At 37.2% G+C, this 14,126-nt stretch overlaps 1 protein-coding gene across 1 annotated transcript in view; it reads left to right on the top strand.

Annotated features, from left to right (window-relative positions):
* The window catches only part of LOC110029125, a 58,537-nt gene that overhangs the window by 36,211 nt on the left and 8,200 nt on the right, over positions 1 to 14,126 (top strand). The window contains exons 8-12 of the mRNA XM_020731249.1: positions 8,865 to 8,939; positions 9,360 to 9,431; positions 10,955 to 11,020; positions 11,097 to 11,214; positions 13,340 to 13,436. Of these exons, the coding sequence (XP_020586908.1) occupies positions 8,865 to 8,939; positions 9,360 to 9,431; positions 10,955 to 11,020; positions 11,097 to 11,214; positions 13,340 to 13,436 (428 nt within the window). The remainder of the gene's footprint in view (positions 1 to 8,864; positions 8,940 to 9,359; positions 9,432 to 10,954; positions 11,021 to 11,096; positions 11,215 to 13,339; positions 13,437 to 14,126) is intronic.

Raw genomic sequence — 14,126 nt, 5'->3', positions numbered from 1 at the left:
TTTGTATCACATAAGAAAGTCCACCAAGTTAATTTTTAAACAGTGAAATATACCAGTTCATGCATAGCTAGTGTGGATTTTCTGTAAAAGAAAATGTAATTTAGGTATTAGATATGTGAATATATAAAAACTGTGTGGTATGTGTGTGCATCCTCTTCTCCGTTCATTTTGCCCTAAATCCGGATTAAGCAAATCGTTGTAAAACATAAATGATTCATAGGACAAGTGCAATAATAAAAACAAAAGGAAATAAAGCTTGTGAGAGGAGAAATGGTCAACTAGTTGAAGATTTCAGACGGGAGCAGAGGAGAAGGAGATGAGAGCTCCGCTGCTGCCTGCAAGATGCAATCTCGTTATTACGTTGTCAATGACCCGAGCTCCTGCGAAGGTTTCAGCAAAGAGGAGGAAGAGGGGTGTGGGATTTTAGTGTGGGTGAGAAAGCGAATTGAGGGAGGGAGGCGAGGCTTCTTGGGTGAGCCAGGGGCCGAATTTGTGGCGAGGAAGAGAGAAGCGGCTTCTACTGCGTGAGGAAGAGGAAAGCAGATGCGAGGGTTTCGGTGCGTGAGGGAGTCGCAGAGGGAGGAGCAGGCGAGCGGGTCAAACGGGGTCAACCGGCGGAGCGGGGAGGAGCAGGCGAGTCTTCCTGTTCGCAGAGAAGGAACGTCGAACCTATTCGCAGAAGAGGGGCTAGGGCTTCTGTTCACATGCGAGGGGGAAAACGGGAGTCGAGCGGGGCGTTTCGTTCGATGCAGAGGTAGGAGAGAGGAGCGGGCAGGAGGTTTGCGAGGGATGCGAGCGAAAGAAGATGAGCAGGAGCTCGGGAAGACGGGACAGGCGAGCGAGAATCTTCGGTGCAGTGAAGGATGCTTCGTCTCTTCCTGTTGAGAGGGATCCGACAGAGAAATCTCGAGAGAGGGAGAAGGCGAGCGGGAGAGAGGAGTTCGGGGGAGGCGAATCAAGCCGACCGTGGGGAAGAAGGCCCGCCTTTTAGAATTCGAGCGGGGTCAGGAGCCGTTATTCAAATCAATTGGCGGGGAATTAAATAGTTTCCAAATACAATGGAGGATTAAATGGAATGTATTAATACCGGAATTAATTTTAATTAAGACAAAAATTTAAATAATTCGTTTGAATTTTAAAATTTGAATTTCAAATTCAGGTGAGCTGGTGTCTAGCCCGTGTTCAGTCCGAGTCCAGCATGAATCAAACTCGAGTCGGACCTGAGTTGTGCCCGGGCCCACTCACCGCTAAAAAAAGTGCATTGATATTCGTGCTAGTCGCTCGTGCGCTAAACTATAGAAATATGGGTGTTCTTCCTAGCTAAAATCGATGTTCTGGACGCGCCGACGCGGTTCGTTTCGTCATGCGGGGTGGTCCGGACGAGTTTGCCGACGGGCGAGTCTATTTAAGCCAAAATTGTGCGGGGTGCGATGCGTGTGCAATAATGCAGCGTTATCGAGCGTTCGGGTCGCAAAGGGGGTTCCCTAGGGGTTGTTCCTATTAATGTAGGAACTCAACTCGAGTTTCATGTGTTGATCCTAATCAACTTAACAGAATGTCGAAGATTTGAGATCGCCCATGCGAAACTCGAAGGAGTGACGAGGTGACTCGAATTTTCTAAATGGTGTGAGTTCCGTACTAGTCCTCTAGGATTGTCAAACAAGAGAAGTCTGAAGCTAGACCCTAGGCTCTACGGAGATAAGTGAAGACCTCATCCGAAAATGAGGTCAACAGTTCTACTTCCTCTTCAACACCTCGAGACACTCGTGATCCTCATTGTTAAAAATCACACCCGTCTCTCCCTCCTCGCCTACCATCAAATTTGCCTGGTAGCTCCTTTTTCTACCTTTTCGACCACCACAGTCATGGCCACAGCCTCAACCTTGTTCACGTCCACTTGTCTCTTTTTCCTTGGGTGGCCTAGGACAGATCTTGCTTAGATGTCCGACTTCATGACTGTTGTAGCACTTGCGAGCCTCCTCATGGACACATGTCATACTTGAGCTTGAGGTAGCCAACGCTGATCGTGCACTCAAAAGTTCACTCACTTCAAAATGTAACTTTATGCGACCCTCCTGCTGTATCTTTGCAGCAATGGCTTCATCGTTTAAAGTTGTCCATTTTTTGTATTAAAGTAAAATAAGATCAAGGGATAGTCGCTTGAGCTAGGAGGACTGATCTCTTATGATTAAAGGCCGAGTTCAAATGAACCAGAAACTGCATAGTTCTCATATGTGTAAAGCTCTTCTCTTTCTTGCATTCCAGATCACCACAGCTAGACAACAGTGAGAAACGATCAAAATCTTCCCTCAAGTACTTCAAGTCTTTGCCGTATTTTCTTATTGCATTTTATTAAGTTATAAGGCTTAAATTACAAAGAAAATTCAATGTATATACTCTTAAATTATTACATGTTGGTATCATACAACATTAGGGATTGAACGTTTTCTAAGTTACTCTATTGCTATGAATTTTGGAAATCACACAAATGTTATAAGTGTTAGGAATCACACAAATGTTGGTGATGCTAGACGTGTGTTTTCCTCCGGTACTGTGAAACCACAACATCGACGAAGTGACTTCTGTGATTACGAGAGTGCTGTGCTGCTATTTTCCTTTTGTTTTTAATTTTCTTTCCTTTATTCTCGGTTAGCTTCCATTCTTTCTAGTTTTTTTTAATTTTTCTATTATCTAATTATGCTATTTCCTAGAACCATACTTTTATATGTGTAGGGGTTGTTTGGAATTTCAGTTTGGTTTTTAGTTATTTCGACAGTTGTTCTCTGATTTTCTTACTCTCCGGAGTGTTGTAGCCTCTTTTCTTCGCAAGTGGTGTGCCTGTAGCTTGCCTAGGAATAGGTGGTGGACCCCCCTTGATGTCCTTACCTATTTTCCTTTTGTTTTTAATTTTCTTTCCTTTATTCTCGGTTAGCTTCCTTCCTTTCTAGTTATTTTTTTAATTTTCTTATTATCTAATTATGCTATTTCCTAGAACTATACTTTTATATGTGTAGGGGTTGTTTGGAATTTCAGTTTGGTTTTTAGTTATTTGGACAGTTGTTCTTTGATTTTCTTACTCTCCGGAGTGTTGTAGCCTCTTCTCTTCGCAAGTGGTGTGCCTGTAGCTTGCCCAGGAATAGGTGGTGGACCCCCCTTGATGTCCTTACCTCACCAATTTACCGTTTGCTCTCCGTTTCCCGCTTGATAGCCATCGAACTCGCTTCCAACTTCTAGTTATACCAGAAATTCACAACTTTATCACCTCCGGTTCGCTGATCCGTCTCCATTTGCTCCGTATGTTTGTTGCCATCCATCTGTTCGCTCACAATATCAATTCCACTACGTTTCTAACACGATTTTCTGTTATATCACACATTCTAGGAACCCAAGAACCAAGTCATATGGTATCAGAGCCAGTTGAACGATCGGTCGGAAGAACGAGACACCATGACGCCAAGGAGAAACCCTCAGCGAGATGCTTAGGAAATTACCATGAAAGACATGCAGTAGGAAATCATCCAATTGCATTAGAAGATCACTGATTTTGAAAGAAGAAAATATGGAGAAGTCACCCACAACAACAATGGTGAACACTCGGGTGAAGGAGATGAAGAAAACCCTTTTCACCAAAAGCTTATAATGACGAAGAGCCGATGCCATGCCGATTCGACATTGAGTATACGAGGAAAGAATGTGTTTTTGGAGTTAAGGTTGACCTACCAAATTTTGATGGCCACATTGACCTGTACGACTTTATTGAATAGCTTCAGACAGTGGATGGCTGCATGAACTTGCACGACTTTATTTAATAGCTTCAGACAGTGGAACGAGTCTTCAAATATAAGGATATTCCTTTCGACAGAATGGTGAAGCTAGCGCACATTATGTTAAAGAAGTGTGCATATCTTTGGTGGGAGAATTTGAAGCATCGTCGTCAACGAGAAGGAAAAAATAAAATCAACATTTTGTCTAAGATGAAATGAGACATGCGACACAAATACATACCAGTTCGTTATAGACATGTTATGTTTTTAAGATTTTATCACTTGCAACAACATGATATCTCATTAGAAGAGTGCACAATTGAGTTTGAGCAGCTTATGTTGAAATGCGGGCTACTAGAGCCCGAGGAGAACACTATAACTTGATATTTGGGGGGTTAAGATTATTTATTTACAACATAGTGCAATTACAATCTTATTGGATATTATAGAATATCCAAATCCTAGTCTTAAAGGTGGAGCAACAACACAACAATATTAGGTCTACACCATCATTCAAACAGAGGTCAACCATTAGATTAGGAAGCAAGAGTATGCCCCGTGGAGCACTCAAGACAATTCAACTAGAGGAACCCATACATAGTGGAGAAAAGGTGGAGAATTCCAATATTCCCGAATCATCCCCGCCAATATTCTCAAGTCCATCCTCGCCAGCAAATGCCTAAAATGTTATGGTTTTGGCCACATGATGTTTGATTGTTCAAACATGATGACGATCTCTTTCAATGAGCAGGGGACAGTTAAAGAAATGTATAGTAATACAGAAGAGAGTGAAGACCCAGAGGTGGAGACTGGATAGTGGTACCAACTACCTGCAGCTAATGGTGAAATGCTTGTGGTTTGATTAGTTCTCCTAAACGGACCTAAGAAGGATTGATAGTGGTTTAGACATAATATCTTCCTTACTCATTGCACTTTAAAGGGGAAGACGTGCAGTGTCATCATATAGTGACGTAGTTGTAAAAAAATGTGATATCTAGCATATGGTGGATGGATTGAGCCTATTTGCACAGAAGGATTCACAACCATACTTGGTTAAAAATGGGAAACATGATTTGTGTTGACAAAAGATGTTTGGTGGAATTTTTAATTAGAGACAAGTTGCAAAATTATGTTTGGTGTGATGTCGTCCTTTTGAATGCATGCCATATTCTGTACTGCCGATCGTGGCAATACAACAGAGGTATATTTCATGACAGTCACAAAAAATATCTACACATTTCCCAAGGATGGGAAATATATTGTACTTCTGCCACTAAAGGAGTTGACAACGATGAGCACTCAGGCAGAGACTAGCATGCCTTGTGCTACCTTTTTACAGGCTAGGAGAGTGGCATCAGTGGGATTTACCTTGGTAATATTTGAAGGGAGGGAAGCAGAGGAACCAATAGTTGAGGCAATGCGACCATTACTAAAGGAGTTTCAGGATGTGTTGACAGACAATATGCCACCTTTACGAGAGATTCTGCATGCTATATACCTTAACCCAATATTTGTGTTTCCCAATTGACCAATCTATCGGATGCGACCAACAACGAGGCATGAGAGCCACAAAAGCAAGTTGTAGATTTGATGGCCCGAGGGTAGTTGACAAGAGTACCAATCCATGTCTTATGCCAACTTTGATCGTGACACTTGTATAGATGGGGGGTTGTGAATAAGATCACAGTTAAGTATATGTTTAATATTGCAAGATTGCATAATTTGCCTGGTCAGTTGCATGAAGCCACTGTTTTCTCCAAAATTGATTTGCGCAGTGGCTACCACTGGATTATAATCAGACTGGAGGATGAGTGGAAGTCAATCTTTAAGACGAGATTGACGGTACGAGCTAACAATCATGTCTTTTGGGTTGTCTAACACCCCAAGTACTTTCATGTGGTCGATGAACTGGGTTTTTTGAGCCTTCATTGAAAAATTTGTGGTTGTGTACTTTGATGACATTTTAGTGTAGAACAATTTAGAGGAGCAATGACAATATTTGCGTTAAGTTTTAGAGGTTCTTCAGATGTAACAACTATATGACCAATTGCCATTTTCTTACACCACAAATTTTTTTTTTTGCGATTCATCATTTTAGTTGTTGACATTGAGATGAACACAACAAAGATTCAGGCTATTGTAGTCTAGCCTAGACCTCAGTCATTTACTCAAGTACGCTAATTATATGGCCTACCTTGTTTTGATAGGAATGTCATTGTGGGGGAATGACGGGACATTTTAGGAGAGACATGGTCATCTCCTTATCGAAAGAGAACTTTTACTAGCCTAGATTGATACGTCCGACAGTGTAGGGTATGCTTGTTAGAAGTTATATTAGGAAAGAATTTATTTTTCTTAAAAAGTTATGAGAATTAAATTTATTTTCTTTGATTTTATTTATTTATTTTTGCTATTTTATGCTTTATGTTGTTTTCTTTATCTCAAAATAATTAATATGAATTGATTAATTGAAGATATATGTGTTATATCTTTTCTTTCATGTTATTTATTTTTTATTGTCTTTTCTAGCTTAGGATTCATGTAAGGGTTATTTACACTCCCGTTTGATATCAATAATATTATACCACATTATTCTGAATTTCAACAATGCCACTTGACCAAGACTCTTAGGTAAAACACATGTCTGTATACTCCCCTTTTTGTTCGAGAGGCCACCTAGTTGGATGTGAGCTTCGATTTTGTGGTGGGTTACCTCAGACACAACTGAGTAAGGATTTTTTCATGATCATGATAGATATTTTCTCCAAAATAATATGTTTTGTTCTTTGCCATAAGACGATGGATGTGTCACATATTGCAAACTTATATTTCAGGGCGTTAGTTCATGTTCATGGTATGCCTAGTTGCATTACTTTAGCCAGAGATGTGAAATTTCTCGAATACTTTTGGAGAACTATATGGGATAAGTTAGGTACAAAACTTCAATTTCATTTAGCGGCTCACCCTTAGATAGATGGGTTGTCATAGGCTGTAAACCACACTTTAGGAAACCTTTTTAGGTGCTTTGTGGGAAAGAATATGAAGCAGTGGGACTTGGTCCTTCATTAGGTGGAGTTTGCCTATAATCATTCTATTAATTAGTCCACAGGTCACAACTCATTTGAGATTATGTACGGACGTAATCCTCATGTGCCTTTGAAGTTAGTCACTTACTTCGCACTTTGAGCTTATGATAGATTTCGAGGTTCGAGTCAAGGATATTCAAACCCTATATGAACATGTCAGGAAGGAAATCGTTAAGCAGAACACTGAACATAAGAAACAGGGCAACATGTATAGCAAAGTTATGGTTTTCAAGAAAGGGGACCTGGTATGGGGAATGAGCGATTTCCTGCGGTTCATTTCAGAAAGCTCAAGCTTAGAGCTGATAGTTAATTCAAAATTGCTAAGAAGATTAATGACAATACTTATAAGATTGACCTATCGGGAGACTAAAATATTTTTGCTACATTTAATATTGCTAACTGGTTGTAGTACTAAGAGGACCTAAATTTCTTCGGAGGTGAGGGCGAAGCCCCTCCTACCCAAGGAGAGTGACACGGGACGTGGGATTTCCCATGATATTGGCGGCTTCTCTTATCGTGAGAGTCTTGTGCTGCTATTTTCTTTAGTTTTTAGTTTTCTTTATTTTATTCTCATTTAACTTCTTTTTTTGCTTGCTTGCTTTTTTAGTTCTTTTCCATATTTCTATTATCTAATCAGGCTATTTCCTACTAGGCGACTTATATATATATGTATAGTGGGCTGTTTGGAATTTCAGTTTGATTTTTTAGTATTTCGCGAGTTATATACGATTTTCTTGCTCGCTGGAGTGTTGTAGCCTCTTCCTTTCGCAATTGGTATGCATGCAGCTTGCCCAAGAATAGACGGTGGATTCCCCTCGTCATCCTCACCTCACCAATCCGTGGTTTGCTTGTTTTCCACTGGAGTAATCAAGTGTGCTTCGAACTGCTGGTTATAGCAGGAATTCACAACTTTACTGCCTCCAGTGAGCTGTCCCGTCACTGTTCGCACCAATTATCAGCCTCATTTCATCTTCCCACTCATATTATCAATCTTACAACGTCACTAACACAATGTTGTGCTCCATCACACCTACAAGGAACCATAGAACTGTGTCAGCTGCTCCCCTCACTTCATCCATGGAACCTGCTATCACTCTTATTCTGGATTCCTTTTCCTTAGCTTTAGCTTGACTAATTCAACCGTCTACATTATACTTTTTATGCTATTTTTGTTAAACCTTTACAAGTCGGTGATACAACTGTTTGTCTTTCAAGTTCTTTGTGGAAAGGATTTCGGTGAAAAGGGACATTATAATTCCTATTGAAAAAGCTTTTTAAATTGATGTTTTTAAGTGGTTATCAGCAGAAGATTGTGTTTGACATCATTCCTTTATGTTGTATCTTTTGGAAAATATTTGAACATAATACCCTGATTGCTTTAAAGTTTATTTATAATTGAGGAACCATCTACTAGTAATACTAGTAGTTAGGAACAATAGGAACATGCAAATGATCCAAATCTATTTCCATTGGTGGTGGATGCAATTCCATCCTCATTAGCTCAAGAGTGCACAGAAATTTTAGTACAAATTTTAGATGGTAATATGAAATTAGAGCTTTTGGAGCCGCCCCTTATTAAACTAAGCACTGAGAATGATGTCAGGATCCCATTGATCAAGAACATTGCTATAGGCCTTTAAGATGTGTCAACCCTTCATTTCATCACTATTATTATTGAAGTCAATGTCATGGACTTGGATTAACCTTGCGTTTAATATGTTTTAATCAGTATTGACGACCAAGTTGATGGGAGATTCCATATAATGTCATCTAAGATAGTAGGTAGACTTGAGAAAAAAAAAATTGTTGTTTTCCATTATTCACAAGGCTACTTGTCATAAATGAGAGCAATCCAAGGATGTTTTTACCTATTAATTTTCTCATTTTGTCTGATCATTTATTTTAAACAACGCTGAAAATTATGGAAACTTTTGTAAGAGCTAGTTTGTTGTTTGAGAATGAGTAGTTCCTGCTGCTAATGAGTTTTTTTTTTCTCCCTTAAATTTACTTTCAGCAAGGCGTACAAAAGGTTCTTGATGTCAGATTTCACCCAGAAGGGCTGCCTCAACTTATTTGTAGCTCTAACGAGGTTGGTGAGGTGTACAACGGGACCTTTTTTTTTAAAAAAACACTGTTTGGTTTTTATATGCAATTACAATTTTTTTTTTTGGTAATTCTCACTTCTTGAATAAAAATTTTATTTCCCCGGATTTAATAAGAATAAGTTAACAATTACATATATACATAGCACACAATTCTAATTTATTTAAATATCTCACACCCTAACATTCACATTTACACACACAACACTCAAATATTTAATATCACATAAAAAATAGCATTATTTTCACTTTTTAAAGGTGAAATACACCTTTTCATGCATAGGTTTAAAGCACTGAAGTGCCAAGTATGTAAATATGATAGTTTAGGTGTAAGATATTCAATACATAAGAACGAATGTAAATTTCCCTTCATTTGATTATTGGTAAGGGCTTCGTCTTGAATGCAGGGGCCAAATGAGTTGCTTTTGTACAATCTTCTCTCTGGGAGAGCAATCCAACTTACTGGTCACGGTTGTCAGGTATTTGAAATCTTGGTGGTGTTTCATTTCCATGCTTCTAACTTATTGAGGTTGTAGGGGGGATCACTTTTATTTTTTATTTCTATTTTATTTTGTTTATGTTTTACTCTGAAATAAAACATGATTTATTAGTAATGATTGTTTTTGAAAATATTCAAAACATATAAATGTTATTTTGAGTGTTTTAAAACTGAATTAATTTGTTTTTTAAAACAAAATATAAAAATAAAAAAGAAAAAAAGCACCAAACAAACATATTCTTAAAAATAAAAGCAAAAATAAAACAAAAATGAACATAAAAAAATGATCCGAAACAAGCCCTTAGCAGTATTTAAATTGGTGCGAAAACTAAAGTGACCAAGTCATCTTGTATTATTCAATGTGGATTGCTGGTTTTATCTGTTTGTCCTTGTTGTATTTTGATTGATCTGTTCAACCATTTTGCCAACGCAGGAACAAACATAGTGAAGAAATCTGTTCTTAAACCATTTTGGAGAATGTTGTTTCACCATTAATTATAGTCTGTGGACTTATTTCATCCTGAAAATTCAGTTTTTTTTGGGGGATTTACATACATACCACCCAACTCCTATTCTTTCACACATCTAACACGTAAAATTTACTTTCTACATTTATGCCACTCAAAATTTTATATTACATAAAAAATATCACCATTTTAACATTAAAAAAATGAATTACACCTTTCATGCATAGGTGGAGTGGCATATATGTAAAAATTGAAGTTTAAGGGTCCGTTTTGGGCAGCTTATTTGGTGCGGTGACATTTTGAAAACGCATTTGGACTGTTTGGGTAAACTGAGTTTTGAAAACGCTGAAAGCAGCGTTTTCACACCGCACCTATCTAGGTGTAGGTGCGGTGATATCTTTCTGGCAGCGGTCTGGCTTTTCCAAAAAAAATAAATTTTTTTAATAGCCACCGCACCTAGCTTATCAGCAGATTATTTTTAATCAACTTATCAGCATATTATTCAATAAGCTGCAGCTGCCCCCCCAAACAGATCCTAAATGTTATATATGTAAATTTTTTTTACAATTTTTTTTAATGTTTGATTCATATGTCAAGATTAATTTTGCTTATTTTTATGTTAATCTCTTTTGAATGTTAAGGGCAATTGCTCTATGGAATAATTTGCCATGAGGATTATTGTTCATCAGTTTATATCTTGGAATTCATAACTATTACCCTATGAATTCATCTTAATTATTCATTTTTTTGAAAAGTTTCTTGTAATATAATAAAGGGGATTTTTATATTTACGCCACAAAAAAAATTATTATCTCATTAAGAATACCACCATTTTAAATTTTTAAAAGTGAGATACACCTTTTCGTGAAAATGAAATACACCTCTTCATGCATAAGTAAGTTGATATGTATGTAAAAATAAAAGATTAGGTGTTAGATATGTAAATACAAATGGTATGCATATAAATCTTCCTATTATAAAAAAAAAAGTGTTAGATAATGCAACTGCTGAGTAGATGTTTTTGTTACTCTAACAGATCCAAGCTGTTGAATTCGCAGTGAGGGGTGCCAGCATAGTTTCATGTGGGTCAAATCTGATGAAGGTAATATTTTACTGACCTTCAAGAATGCAAACTTAAAGTTTTCAAATTACAGAATTTTTTTTTCTTCATTAAATAGGTTTGGGACTGTACGACTGGTTCTTGTCTCTTCACATTGGGCTCTCCTGTAAATGACCAAGCAGTAGTTGGGCACACTCAAAAAATCAATACTATGACAGTTAACAAGTGGCAATCATGTATGCTATTCATTAGTTGTCCGTTCTAACTTAGTGATATTTTGAGCACTTTATTTTTTTAATTTTTTTTCTTTCTTGAGAATTGAATTTCTTGGTTTCTTTTCACATTTCTTTTTGCAGTTTATTTTTTTATTTGTTTTTTTGCTTGAGAATTGAATTTCTTGGTTTCTTTTCATATTTCTTCACACACGCGCGCGCACATACATTCTTTTAAAAATGACACTCTGTATAGATTTCTTTCCATACTTCTTTGGAAACAATTTTTCCGGTAAAATTCCTAATTCAAAGCTCCAACAATCCTTCTAATGTTCTGTATGAGCTGTGCGAAAGTCTGAAGTTCATTTAAGCATTCTGAGTCCAATTTTATGCGAATCAATTTTTAAGCAGATAGATTATAATGGGGCAATTGTTAGTGGTAATCATTAAATTTTGTAGAGTTGGGCTGTTAAGTTGTATTGGTTAAATTTTAGTTCAACATAGGTGTGATACCTCGCGTGAAATATCTAGAAACGTGCTTATATTTTTTGGGCTACTATTATTGTTAAAATCTTGCAGTACTCGTGTCTGCTGATTTATTTTTCCTATGGGCTTCACAGTTGGGTCACATTGAGGGGCTATTTCATTGTGAAGTTGGGTTATCCTTTTTACCATGATCATATTAAAAGACCAAAATTTTTTGTAAGCTCAGGACTTAACTCCATTTGAGGGTGGGCTTATAGCAATTGTTAGGTTGCCTTTATTGTATTTGGAGGTCTTAAGTTCAAATCTTAGGGGTTGTTTGGTGATGGATTTAGTAAATTATGTAAACCCAATTTACTTTTGACAACACCAGGATTTAGTAAATCAGGGATCTATGTCTAAGAACAATATCAATAACAAGCCTTTATCCCAGTAAGTGGGGTGGGCTACTTGAATCCTTTTTCTTCATTGTGTTCTATTAGTGTCATATTTTTATTTGATTTTAATAAATTAAGATTCTTTTTTTTTTTTTTACAATATGCTCAAGTCTTTTTTGTTCTACCTCTGCCTTTCTTAACATAAATCTAAAACATCTACTCTCCTAATTAGATTATCAGATGGTCAATGTTTAATGTGACCAAACCATTTAAGACGATTCTCTCTAATCTCGTCTGCCACTGGAGCTTGGTTTTGAAGTAATTTGGATTGAAATTTGGTCATGGTCAACCCAATTTGAACCCAACCTATTGACGGATCCACTATAAGCCAAATTCATTTAGCTTGGTTCACTTGTTCCTAGTCAATATGATTGGTCGGTTTGCCTAAAAATGCTTGCTTCATGGAGTTAAATGGTCTTCACTCTTTTGCTTGAACTTTTTATTGATTTTATTGATTAAATTAAGGTTAAAACTGCAATCATTTTGCTAATTAAGGTAATCTAAGTATAACTAATTTGGAAATTTAGTTGTGCTAACTTGTCTGATCTATATATATATATATATATATATATATATAAAATTAGAAATGCCATTTGACTAAACATGATCTTAGATTAAATTCAACTCTCTCGATTATGATTATGGCACCGGGGATTCTTTAGTGGGAAATCGACATAATAAACTTGAAAAGCAATGTCTACTAACTATAGCGTACCTATTTATTAAGACATTCTTCCTTCACCTCCATGTGCGAACCTAGCTAATAAACTTCAAGACAAATGATTATTCCACTTATTATAATTTGGGGCATTTACATACAATTCTTATATATTTACATATCTAAAACCTAAATATTTATATTTACATGCATACCGCTCAAAATATATCACATAAAAAGTAACACAATCACTACATTTTGAATGTGAAGTACACCTTTTCATACATAGTTTTATTACACCAAAGCATTATAACTGTAAATCTCGTTTCAAGTGTTAGATGTGTGAATACATAAGAATTGTGTGTTATGTTTGTAAATTTCCCTTATGATTTTGAATACATCAGATCAACATGGCGTCCTAACACAAACGTCGGCTGAATAATCTAGAGAATCTTACTTTATTTTCCTTGGCTCATGCCCATATATATTAATGCTATCAATCATTATTCTGTTAATGTTATTTTTCATTCTTTAGTCTGTACACGTATTTGATGTGCTGCTGTTTGTTTAGGTCTTGTGGTCACCGGTGGCGGGATGGGGGATGGCAAACTTCTACTATGGAATGCTTTGAGAGGAGAACTTGTTGCTGATTTGAATGCTAACTTAAGGTAAGTTATATTTTTTGTGCTTTCGCATTGATGTTAATTTAATAAATTTTGTTTCCAATATTATATATACTTTCAGCAGTGTTAACTTTTTTCACAATGACAATTTACGCACATACAACTCATTTTTTATTTATTTGCATATCTAACACCTACAGTACAATTTTTATAAATGTATTACCTTACCTATGCTTGAAAAGTGTTGGGGATTGGGGGTTGGGGGAAGATAGCAGCTGACAAGAGGAGGGTTGGGGGTTGCGGGCGGGAAGGAGGGAGAAAGGAAGGTAACAGGAAGGTGGAAGGTTTGGGGGCTGCAATAGACAACAAAACTGCTGTCTTTGGGTCAAACTACAAAATTTACGGCTATGGCGATGGAGACAACAGAAGAGAGGTTGTGGGTGAGGGGGAGGTTGGGGATAATCAACACCTTGGAGTGAGATACAACTGGAGCATCACTCGCTCTCAGATACAAGCCTAGAAGGGAAAAATGGGACGTCGACGACTGTCCAAACAACAATCTCAGCAAAGCTAAACCCTAACACAACAAATAACCTATTTATAATAAAAAGATAACTAGGAGGGATCCCTCTTGGGCGACAACAACTCGTAGCCCTAATTTGGAGCGGCTAGTTCAGCCTCCCTCTAAATCGACACCCCTTTGTTGAACTATTGGCCTGTTCAGCCTCCCTGCTG

Source organism: Phalaenopsis equestris, unplaced genomic scaffold (assembly GCF_001263595.1).
Source record: "Phalaenopsis equestris unplaced genomic scaffold, ASM126359v1 Scaffold000552, whole genome shotgun sequence".
NCBI lineage: Eukaryota > Viridiplantae > Streptophyta > Magnoliopsida > Asparagales > Orchidaceae > Phalaenopsis > Phalaenopsis equestris.
Note: the sequence above shows the minus strand (reverse complement) of the source record. Positions and strands in the feature narration are given on the sequence as shown.